The sequence below is a fragment of the Pseudochaenichthys georgianus genome, chromosome 20 (genome assembly GCF_902827115.2).
Source record: "Pseudochaenichthys georgianus chromosome 20, fPseGeo1.2, whole genome shotgun sequence".
Classification (NCBI taxonomy): domain Eukaryota; kingdom Metazoa; phylum Chordata; class Actinopteri; order Perciformes; family Channichthyidae; genus Pseudochaenichthys; species Pseudochaenichthys georgianus.
The window spans coordinates 12315651-12337027 of record NC_047522.1 but is presented as its reverse complement, the minus strand read 5'-3'; the positions used below and the strand labels follow the sequence as shown (position 1 = coordinate 12337027).

Here is a 21377-nt window from a genome sequence, read left to right as displayed (position 1 = left end):
ACGCCGTGGCGGGTGCTGCGGGCGCTGCCGCTGGGGGCGCTCAGCCTGGAATACTGACAGATCAAGGATGGGTCTCATTCCCCCGTTCTGGCTTCTCTGTGATGTGCTGTAATGGTCGTCATGGTGACGAGCCACACCATCGCTCTCGCCGCCACTGCCTGTGAGGCGAAAAGGGCTGCAAGGGAGCCTCCACACGCTGCGTTTCACTCCGGCTCTCATCATGAGACGCGTGCACGCTCAGGGGATGAGTGGAGGTGTGGGCAGTGCTGTTCACATGAGGCGTTATAACGGCACTCATGGGTTTATTATGACCGTGTGTAGGAAGCGTATCTTGGACAGAGGAATACCGCGAGCTCTGCAGCTTATTAACCGATAGGTTAGAACCGGCAGGCTTCTGCAGCGAGCCCTGCTGGCTACTAACCGATTACAGGTTATGTGAGAAACACTTGTTACTGATGACTCAGTACAAAAAGTTGGAAAATGAACACACTTTATTTTACTCACAACCCCCAGAACGTCAGAACCGGCTCTGCTTCATCGGAGGCTCTCGTGGAGCAGACCAGGAGCGGGGGAGCCTCACTCCCCTTTGACTCGCCTCCGGGAGACCATGTCTCTGGGGTGGCGGGGGAGCGGAGACGTTGCTGACGCCTGAAAGGCACACTGGTGCACCCGGTCGGCATGGCGGGCCAAAAAACGCTGTCAGGCTCGGCTCCAGAGAAGGGGCGGCTAGGAAACCAGCATCTGTGAACCCCTCCACCTTGGTGAAGGGAACAAATGTGGCCACCGGAGCCTTCAGGGTCCTCGCGTTCGCCGCCGCCCCCTCCTGGAACCTCCTTATGGGCGGGAAGCGTGGCCAGATCGGGTCACTCCTGATCGTCTGCACCCACAAAAAAACTCATGTCATGTCGTCCGGAGAACACCTCTCCTGAGCTAGGGGAACGGGGAGATCTCTGCAGGCGGCTGCCTTGCGTATGATCTCCGGCAGTTCCCCTAGGATGCCACCTATCGCCGGTAGCGCTGTGGAGACAGAGAAGGGGAAAGTATGTTCGGCCGCCAAGCTGGCAACCTGCTCCGACTCTGTCTCCCCCGTCCGGGGGAGAGGAGGGAGGGCAGAACCGAATGGTGAAGCGTGGAGGGAGGCGGTGTAGGAGTTGTCGGACTCCTGCCCGGCACTCGGCCCCAGGGACACAAGGCCCCCGTCCGTGGGCTCGTAAGCCTGGACGGGCCAATCGTCCTCCTCGGCCGCAGCAGCGAGAGCGTCCACTCTCCGCTTTCTGTCGTCCGAGTGGAGATGGGCACAGTGTGTGCATGCTACCTGCTGGTTTAGAGCCGTGTACGTGTGCTCTGACCCCAGGCAGGATTCGCATACTGTGTGCTGGTCAGTGTTGGGAAAGTTCACTTTCTACATGAACTAGTTCAGTTCACAGTTCACACATTTTAAAATGAACTAGTTCAGTTCATAGTTCATAATTCAAAATGTTGAACTAAAGTTCATGGTTTCAAAAATGAACTAATTTATAGTTCATAGTTCTTTTTTCAATACGTTGCTGCGAGCTATTATTTGTCTCCTGTACGATGTTAATGGGCCATTTCAAGTTTTACAATATCCTCAGAGGGCCGTACAAGTTATTGACCTCTGCTTAAAAAAACTAAAATCACAACCCATTCATTTCATTCTGTGCAAAGAAAAAGCAACCTCTTCATCCAGATATCTCACCATGACTCGCGTATGCATGCACGTGCAGGGTGTGGCGTGACCACCAAAACAGAAAGATAATTTATGGACACAAGATGTGTGCAAATGTATTTAGTTTCCTATCCATGTGAACATGGTTTAAGTGGGGGGGACCTAACCTCCTCTAGAGGGGTCCGGGGGGCATGCTCCCCTGGGAAGATTTGTTGCACTTTGAGAGCAACATTAGGAGATCTATGGACACATCTCTCAACACCCAAACACAACTGTAAGCAGATTTTCTTTTAATTTATGGATATTTGACAAATCACTACCCTTTCAAACTGTATTCTTCTTTATTAATAACTGTCATATAGTATGTTATACCTGTTTACTTTATTCTCTTATTTTTTTTAGAACTATAATGATCATATAAGATGTGCCTTTACCTCACTGGTTGTAGACAAAGCTTCTTATATTCGTTAGCATAGCTAGCTAACCAGATGCTAATGATAACAACACAGTTATTGACTGTATGACAGATGAGCAGATCGCCACTGGGCTTTCAACTAAAGACATAGACACGCAGAAACTGCGGCATGTGTATGGACTTATCGGTACTGCAATTTCTGAAGTGCTGGAGTGGCGTTCTGGTGCTCTCCGTCAGAACTGCACCCCTGTCAGTCGAGACATATACCACGTGATGACACGTTAGGCTCGTGTTGTGTTCAAGGACCCTGACCTTGGCCAGGAAAAACAGGCACTCGCTTGTTTAATTTTGTTGTGGTCTAGATTTCTTTCATTTTTTTATTTTTTGCGTGTGTTTATAAATTACCTCGAGGGCCGTACCAAATTGTCTCGCGGGCCGTATACGGCCGGAGGCCGGAGGTTCCCCACCCCTGCCGTAGAGTCTCACTCTGAGCGAGTGCTGCTGCTCTCGGCTTCGTCCATACTAATTCATTCATTCATTCATTCATTCATTCATTCAATGCTCGCCGGTTCCGCGGTTACACATTGTTTGTTGTGAGGAGTCTGATATATTTAGTATATTTATATTTTAGTGCGACAGCCAGGGGTGACAGGCGCGTACGCGTCACAGGCAGCTTGCTGTTGCCAGATTGGGTGTTTTTACGCATTATTTTGAAGCCTGTTTACGGTGTGTTTTAACTGGGTTTTCGGCTGAAAGGCATATGAAATCTGGCACACTTTTGAACGCCGTTATAATACAGTGCTGAGAATGAACGCATGGGCGTGGACTAAAAGTGATTCAGTGCTCCGCGGGTGCGCAGGTGGATTACCCAATAGCGATAGCCTTAGAGGGCGAAGCCATATACGAAATAGAATCTCTCCTCCTCCACTACTACCTTGAACACTGGTGTGCCACAAGGCTGCGTGTTGAGCCCTCTCCTGTACTCCCTGTTCACCCATGACTGCGCTGCTGTTTATGATTCTAACACCATAATAAAGTTTGCAGATGACACCACGTGGTTGGCCTGATCAGAGGTGACGACGAAACGGCCTACATGGGTGAGGTACAGCACCTGGCCACGTGGTGTGCTGACAACAACCTGGCTTTCAACACCAAGAAGATCAAGGAGATCATCGTGGACTTCAGGCGGAACAGGAGCCATGCACACACGGCCATCTGCATAAACGGAGTTGCAGTGGAACGTGTGTCGAGCTTCAAGTTCCTTGGCATTCACATCTCCGATGACTACACTTGGTCTCTGAACTCCTCCATCCTGGTCAAAAAGGTGCAGCAGCGTCTCTACTTTCTACGGGGCCTTACGAAAGCCCACCTTGGTCCCAGGATCCTTGTGGACTTCTACCGTCGAGAGCATTCTCACTAACTGCATCATAGTGTGGTACGGCAACTGCTCCGCCTCAGACCAGAAATCCCTCCAACGGGTAGTGAAAACTGCCCAACGGATCACCGGCACCCAGTTACCCACCATTGTTTTCCTCAAATGCTGTCTTTGCAAATCCAGGAACATCGTCAAGGATGCCTCCCACCCCAATAACAGACTCTTCACCCTCCTTCCATCTGGCAGGTGTTACAGAAGCCTCCGTTCCCGTACCTCTAGGCACAGGATGAGCTTCTTCCCCGAGGCTGTGACTCTGCTGAACTCCTCTCCCTTACTCTCTAGCATCATTGCACTCACCTGCACTGATTATACGCACTAAATTGACTGCACTTGCACTCTATTAATAATCTGTCAATACTTACATCGGTATATTGTAGATTTGTTTTGCTCATTCAATGCTCCCTGTATTTTTATGTTTTTATAATATGCACCTTGTTTTTATTTATATTTAGCACATCTTGCATTTCTGGTTGGATACTAACTGCATTTCATTGGCTTGTACTTGTACTTTGAACAATGACAATAAAGTTGAATCTAATCTAATCTAAAAATGATCCATCATTGCTGGAAAATGAGAACAATATAGTTAAAATAAGGGCATTGTTATGTGGGGGTAACATCAAGATCGAGATATAGTGTCTGTGCTGCGGCAGGCTTGGATGAGGACACACAATATTATGTCTGCTATCAAATCCCCAAGCCCCAGTGCAAAGATTAATGCATCTTCCATGTGTTTCAAAATATGTGCAATCCATCAAATGCAGTCATTTAAGGACTAGTTTAAAAATACCACGCATGGTTCAATGTTTCATCCCTCTGTCTTTTTTTCTCTTCTTACATCTGCCTTTGCTTCCTTAGGAAATGTACAAAGCCAGCAAGTATGAGGTGTCTCCTGATTTGAAGCATGTGCTGCTGGCCTACAACGTTGCACCGGTGAGCTTCTCATTTGTTTGCTTGTATTTTGAATTAACAAACTGACAGCCAAATATGTCAGCTGCCTCCACTCGGAGGTGGGGTGGGGTGTTTGCCCGTAAAGCAACATGGGCAGGGGGGAGGGAAGATAAAGTAATCATTGCGGGCTGTGAAGGCCTGTCGAACACCGCTGCCCGTCACTGATGGCAGCATGGGCCAGCACAGCCGTGTGGAACTGTAGTGAGGCAGGCAGAAACATAAACAACCCCCCCGGTGCTGAAACAGGCTTGCAGGGTGGGAGATGAGATCACCAGGAAGAAAACAAAGTATTGGCTAGGGATTTATCATTTCTGTTCAATTGCGAATAAAGTATCCTTTAACTTCATCGGCTCCGCTAGCATTTTGATATACAGAAAAGCATTTCAGCTCCTAATATAGGTGGATCAGATATATTGAATCATTTTGCAAGCTGATGTCTGTGTCTACTTCATTTTGCCTCACCACCTAGTCACTGGGAGAGATATAACCTTTTATTATTGCCGGAGATGAATGGAAAATATATCGACACACTACAGATGCCTAGTCTGTTGCGTTGTATGTTTTTGCATTTATTATTCTATTCAAACCTCCATCACCTTGATAGATGACTGTCATTCCAGCGATACTGTAGCAGAGTACAATGCACCTTCATGCACTGCTCATCTCTATATGGATCACTTGGTTGATAATAAACTGTGCTTTCATGATAACACACAAACAAGCTATCCTGTTGGAATGTAAATATGTCTATATTTAGCAGTGACTTAATGCACACAAGTGTAGCATACACATTATGAACTATTTGTAAAATGCTAAGAAAAACACATCACAAATATCTGACCAAAAATGTTCATAGTTTTCAAAGACCAGAGGTCAATGTTAGATATTTTTCTAGCTTATAGTGGGTATCATATTTGTGTAAGAGGTATGTGGATGATGTGTATCAGCTTCCAATTAAATAGAAGAGAGAGAAATATGTTGATAGAACTTAAAGAGTAATTACCAGAAGCTGAAATAAATTGTTGAACTGTCCATCAGTGCAGCAAGGTGAGATGTTAAACCATTGGAGGTATTTTTTGAAGAGGGTAGTTAGTTACTCTTTCAAATGTAACCTGTACTCTGATATAGAGCAAATAAAAGTATGACGGCAGTATTGTGCTGACTATAGATTTTATGAAAGGGCTTAATATTTCCTTGTATGTCTTTCCTTAATCTTTCCTTTTTTACATTCATTTAAAATAATGAATTAAACTCATTTGTAATTATTTTCTAGACAGTGGCATCATAACTGATTTTTCAAAAATAACAAACAAAACTGTTTCAATTAAGATGTCAAGATCAAACTGCAACCTGTTTCGTGTTAGGATCTGAAATGTTGTTTTATTTATTTGTCTGCTGCCTTTTCCTACAGGTGTACCAGCATTCTTACACAGCCTTCTACATCATCTGCAGTCTGGATACCCCGTAAGTAGCCAAGAGAGCCTCATTGTTCCATTTATATCGTACTGCTTCTACTACTTTTACTTCTTCTGTTCAATTGGTTAATTCAGTTAACTTTCAATTATCCACCAATCCGTCAAGAGAAAGGGTTATCGATCATCTTTGACCTCAATAGGAAACTAGATTTGACATCCACAGATCCTTCATCTGAACATCTAAAGTGCCAGATCAAGAAGAAACACTCTTTGATGCTACTGAACCACTATGATCTTTATTAAAATGTGTTAAAGCCATATCTTGTATGTGTAATTTAGTTACCAGTATTGATCAGTAGCCAATACATATTGTGGTATATTCTTCAAGTTAGTGTACATCTCACTTATTTACATCTTTAAAAACATCCACACAAGGTCGCAATGTTACATCCACTTCAAGACAATGGTACTTGCATACCATGCTGCGAATGGATCTGGCCCTTCCTACATCCAGGACATGGTTAAACTGTACACCCCAGCACGTGCACTCCGCTCTGCATCAGCCAAACAGCTCGCTGCACCCGCACTGCGAGGGGGACCCAAGTTCCCATCAGCAAAAACACATGGGTTTGCTATCCTGGCTCCAAAATGGTGGAATTAGCTCCCCATTGACATCGGAACAGCAGATAGCTTACACATCTTCCGGCGCAGACTTAAAACTCATCTCTTTCGACTCCACTTCGAGCGATAGAATTATTAACAAAGCACTTATATGCTAATAAAGGACTGGCTTATCTAAAGCCAGTTGAGTAGCACTTAATGTTTTAGCTCTATGAAACCTGATGTACTTATATGATTCTTCAAGTTTGTATTTTGTTGGTCAAACGCACTTATTGTCAGTCGCTTTGGATAAAAGCGTCAGCTAAATGTAATGTAATGTAAAGTTACAGCACTGTCAGCAGTGCTCAATTATAGTTGTGTGCTGCCACCTAGTGGTAATGGGCCAAAATACATCTTACCTGATAAGCCTCATTCATCCTCAAATCCAGACGTAGAGGCAGTGGCACCTCTAATTATGCAGCCTGCATTGCACAGCACTTTTCTCAATAAGGTGCAGTGACACTGTTTTAGAGCGCTGGTATATATGGATACACTTAAGCCTTTGTTCTTAAATGAGCTACACTTATTTCTCTCCTGCAGCAGTCCTGAGACTAGACAGTTACTGTGTGTATGTGTCTGCACTTCTATCTAATAGCATTGTTTCTCTGCCTGTGCACCCCAGGGCGACCTGGAACTTGAACCCTCCAGAGGTGCGAAATGCTCAGCTGCAGTTTGCAGGCTGGGGACCCCAAGACCAGCAACTGGTAAGAACTACAATATCCCTGATGTCCCTTGTCTCACATCTGCCTGTTGACCAATGATGTTTGAATGTGAGGATTCAAACATTTGTGATGTCTAACATCTGTATGTTAGAGATCATGACTTAAAAAAACACACACATATAGTAGTCAAAAAGTATCCAGGTGCCAAATATGTGCAAAGTGCAACCATGCTGTGCCCTTTACTGCCAAATTATTAATTCATGAATTTAGGGGAATCTATTGCAGCCCCCTAATAGAGAACCGCAGTGACGCGTGCTTATGCTTATGAAATTATAAAAGTAGGGTAGACATGTGGATATTATCCGGCTGAACAAAACGTGATCTGTCTCTTCAATTTGTGTCAACCACAGACCTTATTTCGAGCTATTTTCCAAAATCCTATGGAGAAATTGCATTGGTTTTTGTCGAAGGAACCGGAAGTGGTGCCTGACTGCCTGCCTTCTTTCGATTCTCCCTGAACTTCCTGATCTTTTTAATGTTCAATGTTAACCATTTGTGCAGATAGCATCAGGGCTTAAACTGTGTATTATAGAATGATCACACAGGTGTGACAGTACTCTTCAAAGAGTTCACGAAATATGACTACTACTCTTACTGTTTAACATTTTGGGTTACTTAATGGTACTTCATAAAAGAGCCTTCTTTCCACCTTTCTTAAGCTCTTTTCTGTTCTTTGATTTTAGCGCCTGGCCGACGCGCTCACACATCACTCAGAGATATGTTTGTTTTTGGTACATTTATTTCCATGTTATCGTTTCCATTTCAACACTGGTCGTTCTCTTCTTTAAAACACACACATGAAGGTATCTTACCAGACGAGGTTGAAACAGTGTTTGTCATTTAAATAAACAAATCTTCTCTTCTCTGCACAGTGTGCGAAAAAGTACACGTCCCACTGTCCGGGACGTGTTATTTACAATATCGGACAAGTAGATCTTTCAATTGACTTGTCCGGTGGACAAGTGACGTTTTTCGGCCTCATTTATTGACAAATTATTGATACATTCAGTTTACAAAAGGCAGAACTCATTCGCAAATTGTACGTGTCCGCCATTGTTCGTTTAGAAGTGTTACGCCCCGTCTACACTACAGGCATCGAAAAATGCTTTCAACGCTTAGCCCATTCATTTGAATGGGGTGACATAGAAGATTTTTAAACTTCGCCGAACTGCATTGTGGGGAGCATGGCATGGCTTTGCAAGCATCACGAGCATCTATCGGCATCAAAAGTTGAACAATGTTCAACTTTTGAGGCTTGATGCTTAGCATCAGCCAATCAAATCCCGCGTATGCAAATCTGACGGTACAAGCGCTAGCCAATCAAACCGCGTGTATGCTGGGAGAGACTACGCAGGTCATTTCCTCATATTGAAAAAAATGGAGCGGTAGTGAATCACCCGGTGCTGTATGATCAGTCTCTGTTCATCTACCGGGATACAAACCGGAGGAGCGAGGCATGGAGGGAGGTGGCAGAGACATTGGGTGGAACTGGTAGGTTTTCGCCTGTTTGGGGATTTTATATCCAGTTTACTTTGTTTTAACATTGCTATTGCTTTATATGCCGGGGGCGGGCGGGAGTTTCCTGATTGGTTGTTGGTTGCGAGAAATCGCCAAGCCTCAGACACGCCCAGCTTCAAGATTTGTTGATGCCTGTAGTGTAGACGGGAAGTTAGTTTCGGTTCTGCTTGTCGATTCCTAAATGCATCTGGCCGCTTTCTGTAAAGTTAGACGGGGGCGGGGCGGAGCGGGGTGGGAAGTGTAGCACAGTGGCAGGGTTGGGAAGCAAAACTCGGTTCCGAGTAGGAACAAATAACAATTGTCCGGTACCGGGATTAATAAGAGTTGTGAGGACAGGAGGCGAGGCCGAGCCCCGCGGACTGCAGCTCTCTCTATGCTCTGTATCAGCTGATCGCTGCACGATGCAGCTCAGCATCTCTCTCTTTCTACACACAGCAAATCCGCTGCCCGTTGAACAGCCTCATCTTTGTCAAACTTTCTTATGTTCTTTCTCTAACACATAATGAAGGTTATTAAGCGTTTTAACTCCTATGTTGTTAATATTGACCACCATTTCCTTTATGAAGTAAAGCAGCCTCCCTGTGTCCTCGCGCTGTCCTCACATCCCCGGACCCCCAGACTCGGAGGAGCACAGGGATGTCAGTATTGTTTATGAAGCAGGGTATAGAAAGTACATTATTGAAATGAAAATACTATTTACTTTTACAAACAGTGAGCAGCTGGGCAGCTGCAGCATGTGTATTGCAGGACATGTGTAAGCGTGCAAGCGTCTTTGAGTTGTAGAAAAGCGCTATAGGCTATACATCTAATGTGTCATTATTATTATTATTATTAGGTTTTGTCCTATGTGTTGGACATGTGTGGTTGGACTCTGTCTCACAGGCAGGTTGCAGTGTAACATCAGAGGAGACTGGGCCAATTGTACATTCTCAAACTGCACCACTTAGAACTAACTAAACAATGCAGAGATTATTTTTATATAATTGTATTCAATAACCGTAAGAAATGCAACAGTATGAAGTGATTTGTAAATAGGAATACAGATTTGACTTAATGTTTTCATAAATATATTTTTCTCCCAGTTTGTCATGGGACTTATTTTTACCCTCTCAAAGAACCGGAATGGAGAACCAAAAATAACCGGAATCGAAAAGCAGAACCGGAATTGTTAAAATCCAAACGATACCCAACCCTATGTGTGATGCAGTACAATCTTACCGCTCACTTACGTTGAGCGGTGTCGTAAAAACCGTGGGAAAATGTAAAATATGATGACGAAGAAAAAGATTCCAGTGGCCCCCATTTTTGTCCATTCTGGACAAGTGAAAAATATATTCGGACAAGTAAATTGCCAAACTCACTTGTCCATGGACAAGTACTCTCTAAAAACTTTTCTCAGACTGCTGCAGTGCAATGCAGCGGTCAAAAAACCGTGTGGCTTCACAACCAAACTAGAACCCAGAGTATAATCAGCAGGACTCTTTTAACCAGCTGAGGCAATCGCAGCACCAATCAGCCGCTCCGCCCAGCCGTGGCTGCGGATCCACCTGACACCAATAAATTATACTCCATTACATCAGTGGCGAGCCGTGACTTTTATACCTAGGCCCTCTGACCCCACTTCCCTCGAAAAAAAAGAAGAGTTATTACGTCACAGCGCATACTTCAGCGGAATATCAAAACAGCGGCCCGGGGTGCAAAACGCATCAATGACAGCGACCCTCTACCACACAGAACAACACCATTTATATAAACACCTATCATGACAGGGCACCCACAGCCAAGTAACAATTACAAATGAATTAAGTCGGCACGGCGGCCCACATTGAAAATGATTTAGGCCTACCTTTGATGATCAAATCACTCAAACACAAAGTCCATCCTCCTGTCCTTTTGGATGAAGCACTTGCTTCAGCTGATCCTTTGCCACTCAATCTTGAAAATGACTTGGTTAATAATTTCGCAACGATGTCATCACTATCACTGAAGTGAGCCATCATGAACGAACTTATGCTAATTATAAATCTATCGATCATAAATCTATCGTTTAGATTTATGATTCGAAAATAATAAAAGTAGGGTAGACATGTGGATATTATCCGTCTGAACAAAACGTGCATTTATCTAACAGGTTCATTTTCCACAGACCTTATTTCGAGCTATTTTCCAAAATCCTCTGCAGAAATCCCACTGCTTTCTGTGGAGGGAATCCGTGCGAAGCTTACTTCCGGGTTTTAGGACGCGTCACTGCACCACTTGCATAGACCTCACAGCGGGCGGAACTTGTCATAAAGTCCGCGAAAATAATGCCCGCCCATTTAGAGGGAAGATATGATTGGTCAATTGTACTGTCATTTGACATTACTCTCTCGTTGAGTTACTATAGAGAACCGCAGTGACGCGTCCTAAAACCCGGAAGTAAACTTCTTCCGGTTCCTTCGTCAAAAACGCAATGCAATTTCTCCATCGGATTTTGGAAAGTAGCTCGAAATAAGGTCTGCGGTTGACACACATTTAAGAGAGGGATCACGTTTTGTTCAGCCGGATAATCTCCACATGTCAACCCTACTTTTATAATTTTTGAATAATAAATCTCGTCGCCAGAAGCTTTTGCTTCTGGCGACGTTAGCTAACGTTATGCTATAAACGAACTACAAGCCAGTCCAGCAGCAGGGTCGCACGACTTCAACGTCACGCCAACTTAAGATCGTTTCAACTAACTTGCACTGAAACTGCACTTTGAACACTTCAAATATATTATTAACATTTTAAACTGTATACCCCGGTTATCTAGGCCCTTTTTTTGTTTGTTTAATGTATACCACGTTTATCTAGGCCCTTTTTGTTTTGTTTTATGTATACATGTCACACTGTGGGAAACGATATTTCTGGATGTATAACACATGTAGAATTTTTGACAATAAAGCTGACTTTGACTTCCGCGTGCTTGCATATTTTAACAAAGTTTTTCATTTTAGCCACACTGAATTTAACTAGAAGTCATGGCTGTCAATGACCAGTCTGATATCGTTTTACAAAGATGACAAGAAGTGTAGATAGAGGAGAGAACCACTACAAGTCAGGACACGTACAACAGTGCAGCCTAGATGAAGGTGTGCTTACCGGTGTTGTCAGGGCTAGCATGAGGGAGAAGGTTTATAGTGTCGGTGAGTAGTGATAGCAAGAGTACCGTTAACTTGAGTTAATTTATTCACATTAGTGACATTAATTCCCATCAACAAGTCCATGTTATGTGTCACATGAAATCTTTATTACAAATAGTACACACCAGAAAACACAGAAATATCCATGAAATAAACATACAGTATAGGCTATAAACTATTAAAGGGATAATTGGGAAGGCATTACAAATGTAAATATATTTTAAATAATAAAACAATCCCACCACCACCACAGGTATCTACAGGAGAAGAGGGAATTCTCTCCACAAAATGTGAATGCCCACGTGGAGAATGGAAATGCAGTCATGCGGCTGCATTAGCCATCTTTGCCATCCACAATTTCAGCTGCACTGACACCCCCTGTCAGTGGAAGAAGCCAAAGGCAGCTAAACGTACGCATTCAGTGGAGGAGCTATTTCCTCCAACCAATAACTCATTCAACCCGCTGACAAGAGAGCCCACCTCCGAAGATCGTGACTGGCTGAGGGACAGACTCGGGGGCAGGTTCTCAGGAATTTATTGGCTGCTTTCCCCCGAGCCAGAAGAGGAACACTACAGCTTGGAAACACTTACTGTTCCTGAAATTCTCAAATATGTTGGGCATCAGGGACCTAAGGCAATTGTGGCAAGCATGGCATTGTCCGAGGAGCAACAGAGGGCAATTCAGGTGGCTACCACTGGTCAGCCAACCAACCCAAACTGGCATTTGTTCAGGAAAGGAAGGTTGACTGCCAGCAACTTTGGAGCTGTCCTGAGCTCAAAGCGTGTGACTGCTTCCCTTATTGCCAGGGTGCTAGGGCAACAACAGGCCCTTGATGGTGTTTTGTCTGTACAGTGGGGGACTATGAATGAATGTGAGGGTGTCAGGGCATTAACCACTGCAACCCAGATGCAGGTCCATGAGTCAGGTTTGTGGCTCTCCCAATCAGGATTGTTGGGGGCATCTCCAGATGGTCTGGTAGATGCCCTCCGCTGTGCTGGAGGTAAAGTTTCCCTACGGAGCCAGGGAAATGACAATTAGTGAAGCATTGCAAATCAAGGGCTTCTGTGTCAGTAAGGAAGGAGAAACATTCAGCCTGCGTGAGGAAGATCCTCACTGGCACCAAGTGCAAGGTCAGCTTCACCTCACTGCAAGAAAGAAGAAGAAATTAAGAAATTGTGAATCGTTTTTAATTTACATTTACTCGCCTTTGCAATGTTGTGGTTGTTAGAGTGTTAGGTTTCCTGTCAGCTCGTCTGTTGGGAAGATATAAAATATTAGTTTCATGGATGTCACACCGTCACATATAAGAGCATTAAGACATACAGTACATAGGCTAAAACAAAAACATCTAAAGATATAACCTTGCACTTTGATAAGTCTCGTGAACATTTTCACTATTTTGACATTTTTATAGATCAAAATTGAACTAAAGAAATAAAGGTAGATTAATTAGTTATATTTCTTAATTAATTAAGATATTACTGTATTGATCCCAATTTGGGAAATGTTTGTGTTGCAGCAGCATAACAAGAAAAACAAAATATAAGTTATTATATATACAAAAGTATGTGAGGGATGGAATATTATATTGAATATAAATGTAAAATGTACATGTGATTTTACGTCCAAGAGAAGCTATGGAGCAGAGAGTTCTCTGCTAGGCAGAGGTTATTTATTATTAGTTCAATATGTCAAACTGATTTCCCTGACTACAATCTTTAGTTACATGGTGAAACGATAGTTACGGCTGTAACTACGGTTCTATGAGTCCCGGATGACCGCCAGAGGCTGTGCTTTAGCACTGGATATGTCCATCGCGCGCATGCGCAGCTCGAGTACCAATAACAACAAAGACGCCCACGACGCCGCGGCGCAGATGGTCTCCAGGGGCACCCCTCTCAGGGCAGCCCAATATGTTGAGATGCTCCTTGTAGAGTGGCATCTCAGCCTGATGGCAGGGGGCGGCCACTGGCCCCGTAAGCCTGTGAGATGGTATCGACAACCCAGTGGGGCAGCCACTGGTTAGAGGGCCTAACCTCCTTTAGTGCCGCCAGGGCAAAATCAAGAGTTGCTCCTCCTGCCGTATACAGGCCGTAGCCTTGATATACGCCCTTTGGGCACCCTCAGGGCACAGCAACTTCGACGTGCCGTACTCCTGAATGTAAAAGCGTGCCAGTTGGGCAGGCTGATTGAAGTGGGTTTGTGGAAGGAACCCGGGCGGGAATGCCACATTTGCCCAAAGGGCAACGTCTGAGAGTCTCACCTCGGGCATGTATTGTTTATGGGGAGGACATGCACCTCCCCGACTTACTTCCCTGAGGCTATGGCAAGCAGAAATGCTGCCTTTGTGGGCAGCCACCTAAGCCCCACCTGGGCCAGGGGCTCGAAGGGAGGAGATGATAGGGCATCCGGCAGCAAGGGCAGGTCCCAAGCCGGAGCCCTCGGGGTGCAAGGGGGACGCTGCCGTAAAGCCCCTCTCATAAAGAGGGACACCGACCTGTGGCACCCCGCCGTCGACCCGAACATGTCGGGCAGAATCGCAGCCACATAAATTCAGAGTGGAGTGAGAACGTCCACTATCTAGAAGGGACTGTTGTCTAAGCAACAATGTACATGCTGTCCCCAAGGAACACGCACATGCTTGCCCCCCAGTTGGGGTAGAAAGTGCGTGAGTGCAAGCTGCACGGCCCGAAGCTCTAGCACGTTGACCTGGCGCACACTCTGCTGGGCAGACTGCTGACCCTGAACGGTCCTGCCCTGCCGCACTGCACCCCACCCTGAGAGACATGCACCTATGGTGATGGTCTCCTGGCGGGATGGGATGGCGCCCATGGGCACGCCTACCAGGAGATAGGCCCTGCCCCTCCAGCGTCACGGAGAGAGGAGCAATGCTGCGATACCCTGACTTCCCTGTGCAACTTGGCGTCCAAGTGAAGGCTGTTCAGCCACATCTGCATGGGGCGCAACGACAGCGGGCCTAAGGGCCCAGCGGCCGAGGCAGCTGCCAGTCTGCCCAAGGGCCGGAGGAACTGAATATAAGGCACCCTCTTGCCCGGCCCACGTGGAAGTAGGCATCCCTCGGTTGAGAACCACTCCACCTGTGCGTATGCAGTAGTCAGCATATAGAATGGCAGCACCTTCAGGAATCTGTTGATTCCTCTGAGGTCCAAGATCGTGCGAAATCCGCCGACTTTCTTGCTCACGAGAAAGTATGCCGAGTAGAACCCCCTGGCTAAGCAGAGGGTCTTACTGGGTTGATTGCGTCATTGGACAGAAGGACGGACAACTCTTGGCCCAGAGGTAGGGCCCCTGCCGGATCGCTGACGACTGTCAATTAGACCCAGCCGAAGGCTAGGGGCCGGAGCTGCGGTCCGTACCCCTGGGTTAAGGTGAAAACCACCCAAGGGATGGAAGTACGGACTGGCCAGAAACTGAGCTGCTGCTGGGAAAGCAGCCGCCGACCACCCCCGGGATTTCAGGGCCCAGCCCCCCGGACCCTGGAGCCTCTTGGGGGGCTCCGGTAAGGCTCTGGGGCACGAGGCCGCCTGGAAGGTGGGCGACATGGGGCACGAAAGTCATTGGGAGGCGGTTGAGTGGGCCGCTAAGACCTCTGCAGACCACCCCTGTAATCCGGCGGCTGAGTGCGGCAGCTAGAGCGGCCCCTGGGCCTGCTGGGAGTGGGCACAGGTCTGCGAGGACCCGAGTGCTGCTGCCTGGTCTGCCTAGCTTGGGCGGCACGCTCCAGTGCCTCCAGGGCAGCTGACCTAAACAGCTCCCCTGGCTCAACTGGTACGCTACGGAGGACTCTCCGTCAACCGAAGGAGGTGCGTCAGCCGAAGGAGGGGCGCCAACCGAAGGAGGGGCGCCAACCGAAGGAGGGGCGCCAGGCAGTTTAGCGTCTACCAGGAGCAGGGGCGAGAACACTGCCTTCACTGGTTAAACTAAGACAAATGCCAGATGCAGCATAACCGGGAGCGGGTGCGGGAACACAGCCTTCACCAGCTACCTGCTTAACGGAGAAACAAGGCAGTTCCGCGTCTACCAGGAGCGGGGGCGAGAACACTGCCTTCACTGGTCGAGTTAGAGACGAATGCCAGATGCAGCGTATCCGGGAGCGGGTGCGGGAACACAGCCTTCACCAGCTACCTGCTTAATGGAAAAACGAGGCAGTTTGGCGTCTACCAGGAGCGGGGGCGAGAACTGCCTTCACTGGTCGAGTTAGAGACGAATGCCAGATGCAGTGTAACCGGGAGCGGGTGCGGGGACACAGCCTTCACCGGCTACCTGCTGAACGGGAAGAGTAGAGCGGTGCTACTACTCGCCGAACAGAAAAAGGGATGTAGCTACATCCGCATTACCGGTAGAGGGAGCGGGAGCGAGAGCACTGCCTTCACCTAGCTGGGTAAAATTAAGAAGCTTAACAGTATACGCAAGACGTTAGCCGAGCGGCTGCTGCTAACGATCAAGCGAGATCGAGTCAAATAACACACGTTTAAGACCAGATAACTAGCTTCTAAAGAAGAGAACAGCACAGAGCCGTAGTTACAGCAGTAACCATGGCCAGGGCTCACACGGCATCTAACCGTAGTTACAGTAGTAACTATGGCCAGTACTTACACGGCTTAGAACCGTAGTTACAGTCGTAACTATGGCCAGCACTTACACAGCATAGAGCCGTAGTTACAGTAGTAACTCTGGCCAGTACTTGCACGGCTTGGAACCGTAGTTACAGTAGTAACTATGGCCAGTACTTACACAGCATAGAGCCGTAGTTACGGTATTGCCTATGGCCAGTACTTGCACGGCTTGGAACCGTAGTTACAGTAGTAACTATGGCCAGTACTTACGGCTTAACCCCGTAGTTACAGTATTAACTATGGCCAGTACTTACACAGCTTGGAACCGTAGTTACAGTAGTAATCATGGCCAGTACTTACGGCTTAGAACCTTAGTTACAATAGTAACTGTGGCCGGTGCCTAAAAGTGTCAGCCAACGGCTGCCCACTAGACAATATAATATTGGGAGGATGAAATCCTCCTTAATGGCCATACATGCAGAGCACACAGCTCACACAGTGAAGATTGTTCTCTGCATATCGTCCTAGTGCTAGGAGTCTAGTACTAGGAGCAGTAAATACAACGATATAGCGCTACTGCAACCATGCCATCCGTTTACCGGGAGCAGGAGCGAGAGCACTGCCCTCACCGGCTGAGTTAAATAATGAAGCTTAACAGTACATGCAAGGTGTTAGCCAAGCGGCTGCTGCTAACAATCAAGCAACCAAGTCAGAACACAATGTTAAGACCAGATAATTAGCTTCTAAGAAAGAGAACAGCCCGCATAGAACCGTGCCTGGTTACAGTAGTAACAGCACATGCCGAGCACACAGCACCCGCCGTGAAGATGTTCTCTGCATATCATCCTAGTGCTAGGAGTCTAGTACTAGGAGCAGTAATACAACGATCTAGCGCTACTGCAATCAAACCCTATGCTACCGGACAACCGGACAAATACATTAGGGAGGCCCGATACGTCACGCATCTGGAGGAGAGGACCAGGCGCGCGTAGAGCGTGGAGAAGTGCGATCACAGAGCCTGCCGAGGCTATACATGACTTTGATTTGTTGTTTAAATAGGGGGCCTACACAACCATCAGCCCCAGGGCCTGATGGCAGGTTAAGGCGGGCCTGGTTGTAGTCTACAGACACAGTTAATAATAATTGTAATAGTCCACTTCCATGATGAAAACCTCGTCGTCCATTGTGCGTATCGTAGTGGAGGTGTTGTGATGAAGGAGGGGGGTCTGCTAAATTAGTATATGTGGGGGATGGGCCTGGCCCGGATGCTCACCTTTCCACTTCCTGCGAGGGGGGGCTGCCTGCCCGACCTTACGTTACGGCTGCACAGCGGTTTTGGTCCGACCTCCTCTAGCGCCATAACCCACCGGACGCGTCCCAGAAGTGTTTCAGAAGCGTGCAGGCTCGCAGTTTTCGCGGCGCAGCGCAAACGGACCCGGTGGAAACTGGGGGTAAGTAGCGTGAGCGCACGGCATCGTTTACAATTTGCGAGCAACTTCAGAGGAGCTGCTGGAGGGTTTCTCACGTGAGCAGCTGATCTGTGTTGCTAAACATTTCCACTCGGATGATGGGGATAAAAGAATGAAAGAAAACATAAGAGGGATTGTTAAAGCAAATCTGTTTGAGTTAGGTGCCTTCAAAGGAGGAAAGTATACTGTTGATCCTAGCAGAGACGGTGTTGATATGTCTAGCTGCCGTGGTGCAGGCCTGAGGCTTGAGTTAGAGGAGCGGAGGTTGAATTTAACTGCTGGGGGTGCAAGCCAGGCCTCTAATTTCTCTGATAGAGCTACTCCGTTTGACGTTGGCAGTAGTTTGCGGGTAGTTCCTCAGTTTAGTGAACAAGACCCAAGGCAAGGCAAGGCAAGGCAAGGCAAGTTTATTTATATAGCACTTTTCAACACAAGGCAATTCAAAGTGCTTTACAAAAGAAAGACATTAAAGACATTAAGAAAATGGCATTTAAAATCAGTCATTAAAAAGAAAAGCTAATAAAATAAACATTAAAAGAAAAAACACATTGATAAAAGTTAAAGTGCAGTCTAAGATATGAACAGTTCAATTAAAAGCAGCGACAAAAAGAAAAGTCTTCACCCTGGATTTAAAAGTAGTCAGAGTTGCAGCGGACCTGCAGGTTTCTGGGAGTTTGTTCCAGATAACTGAACGCTGCTAAACCCAGATACTTTGTTTTCCCTGTTCGAGCGTGAGCAGAGAGTGGTCTGATGCTGAGGGGACCTTATTGTTACAGTGTGTGTTGACAGGTAAAGCCCAGGAAGCCTACTCTGCTCTGACGGTGGCAGAGAGCAAGGTCTACCTAACTGTTAAGACTGCTGTGCTGAAGGCCTACAAATTAGTCCCTGAGGTATATCGACAGAGGTTCAGGTCCTGGGAGATGTCTAGCAGACAGACATATGTTGAGTTTGCCAGGGATCTGGTTACTTCTTTTAGTAGGTGGTGTAACGCCTTAAATGTGGATACGTATGTTGCATAATGTGAGTTGATGGTGTTGGAGCAATTTAAAAATTCTGTACCCAGCCACATTGCGGTTTACATCAGGGAGCGTAAGGTGAAAACTGCTGCAGAGGCTGCTGCTCTGGCTGATGACTATGTGCTAACGCACAGGGGCGGTCGAGACTTCAGGGTCCAGGATGAAGGTGGTATGTATCGTGCAGCAGGTAGATGGGAAGAGAAAACGAATTCGCACTGGGGTAAACCTGAACGTGTGATGCAAGTTTGTTGCAGCCCAAGAGCCGGGTAGGTATTTTTTCGGTGCACTGTGTTTCTCTTTCTTTCTGTGTTTTGGTTGATAACTGAGACTTTCGGCCTTCCGTAGTGCGAAGCAAAGATCAAAGATCGTCTCTGCTGAGTGCTGACAGGATGAGAGGATATTATATGAATGAATCGTTTTTTTACCGATGCAAAGACGCTACAATCGATGCATCGCGAGTTCAACCCAAACTGTAGCCGATGTGCACTCTTTCAACCGGTGCACTCGCATCTTGAACGTTTATGCCGGTGCACCGATGCCAATCGGTGAATCTTAACATCCCTAATTTCCAAACATTTGGTCTACCTATGCTGTAAAATGTATTATCTCTTCGATTTACACTCGGCATCTATTGCACGTCTATCCGTGCTGGGAGAGGGATCTCTGTTGCTCTCCGAGATTTCTCCCATTTTCCCCTTTAAACTGTGGGGTTTTTCTCTGGAAGTTTTTCCTTGTACAGGGTCTAAGGACCGAGGGTGTCGTATTGTCATACTGATATTCTGTACAAACTGTGAAGTCCACTGAGACAAATGTAACATGTGTGATATTGGGCTATATAAATAAACATTGATTGATTGATTTACAAACCGATAACATGATACCAGCTTGAGGCTTGTTTCCAGCATAGCATTAAGGCTTTTACTTATGTAAATGTTAGCCCCAAGAGCTGCCGGCCCTACCATTATCTCCATGGGTGCTTATGATGAATTATTCTCTGTAATGAAATAGTTGACCTTAAGTTATTTTCAAAGCCTGTAGAGGACAGTGTCAAAGTCAACATTTGGTGCCAAAGTTTTCCATCTTTTTCAGAAATTGAAACTATTTTTTTCTTGGAACTTCTTATTCACAAAAGCCAATTCCCTGCAGGTCAATGTCAGTGTCAATCAGAGTCCTCTACATATCAAGACCCAGAGCTGTAAGGGATTTAGTGTTTTGCACAGCTCTTATCTTGGGGTTTCAAGTTTAAAGATAGTTGCTCCATACATCTGTTGTTGAAATGTGATTAAATGTACTTTCTCCCTTTCTGGCTCTTGTAGATCTTCATTTTTGAAAACAACATCTACTATCGCTCCAGGATAGATAACCGCTCTATTCGTTTGGTGTCTACTGGCAAGGAGGGCGTCATTTTCAATGGGCTCAGTGATTGGCTGTACGAAGGTGAGGCAGAAAACATTTTCTTACTTTCTTAAACAGGTAAATGAAAAGAATGATAACTATGGGCATAGATATGTCTCTTAATTATTTGTGTGAACAGAAAAATAAATATTTTAAAATGTAAATATGTGATTTGTAAATGTAAAACACCATCCACAAATGCATTTAAAAGATTTGCAAACTCACAAATAAATGTGCAAATGTAAAACGGATCTGCAAATACGCAAAATATGTTTACAAATTAAAAAAAAAAGAACTTTGAATATCTCTTTAACATTTACAACTTTCGATCAGGCATTTGTGAATCCATTTTATATTTGTCGACCAAAAATGCGCTTGTCGATCTCACATTTCTGCTTGTGGATCTCAAATCTCTGCTCGTGGATCTCAAATCTCTGCTTTTGGATCGTCTTTTTACACACACGGAGTTTTGAGACAACCTGTCCGCAGTGTTGCCAACTCCTTAGTAAGAAAAGTAGCTATTGGCTGTCCAAAAAGTCGCCAGAAGTCGCTAAATGACGTCATTGCCTAATTTGCATATCATGCGGCTGTAGAAGAGAGCATGGTAGAGGGGAGTGCAAAAAACGTTCCCAACCCTTCAAGGATCAAAACTTGAAACCACCGGAGTTAAATCCAGACGACAGTAGATCAGAAATATCTCTATTCTGCAATGTAAAATTACTTTTTTGCTTTCCCGTCTTAAGCACATTTAAATCCCGCTCAAAACCAGGACGGCTTGGCAGTTGGCGCATGCGCAATTCATTTGCAGTCTCGACGCGGGGGAGTGTGGTTGTCTCCTCGCTGCTCTCTCTGACTGCAGCAGCTCTGCTGCCGCCAGGCAACTGTCAGTCTGAGCGCCTGTGAGTACTATGGGAGTGAGGCGGGGCTCACGGCAGCTCGTTAACTGCAGAAC

General features: G+C 46.1%; 1 protein-coding gene across 4 annotated transcripts in view; it reads left to right on the top strand.

The window, feature by feature from the left end:
- dpp6a (dipeptidyl-peptidase 6a) overlaps positions 1-21377 on the top strand; it is a 488251-nt gene that overhangs the window by 427131 nt on the left and 39743 nt on the right. For all 4 annotated transcript variants that reach the window (XM_034108575.1, XM_071206894.1, XM_034108574.1 and 1 more), the window contains 4 exons: positions 4396-4470; positions 5900-5952; positions 7186-7267; positions 20347-20467. In XM_034108575.1, coding sequence (XP_033964466.1) covers positions 4396-4470; positions 5900-5952; positions 7186-7267; positions 20347-20467 — 331 coding nt within the window. The remainder of the gene's footprint in view (positions 1-4395; positions 4471-5899; positions 5953-7185; positions 7268-20346; positions 20468-21377) is intronic.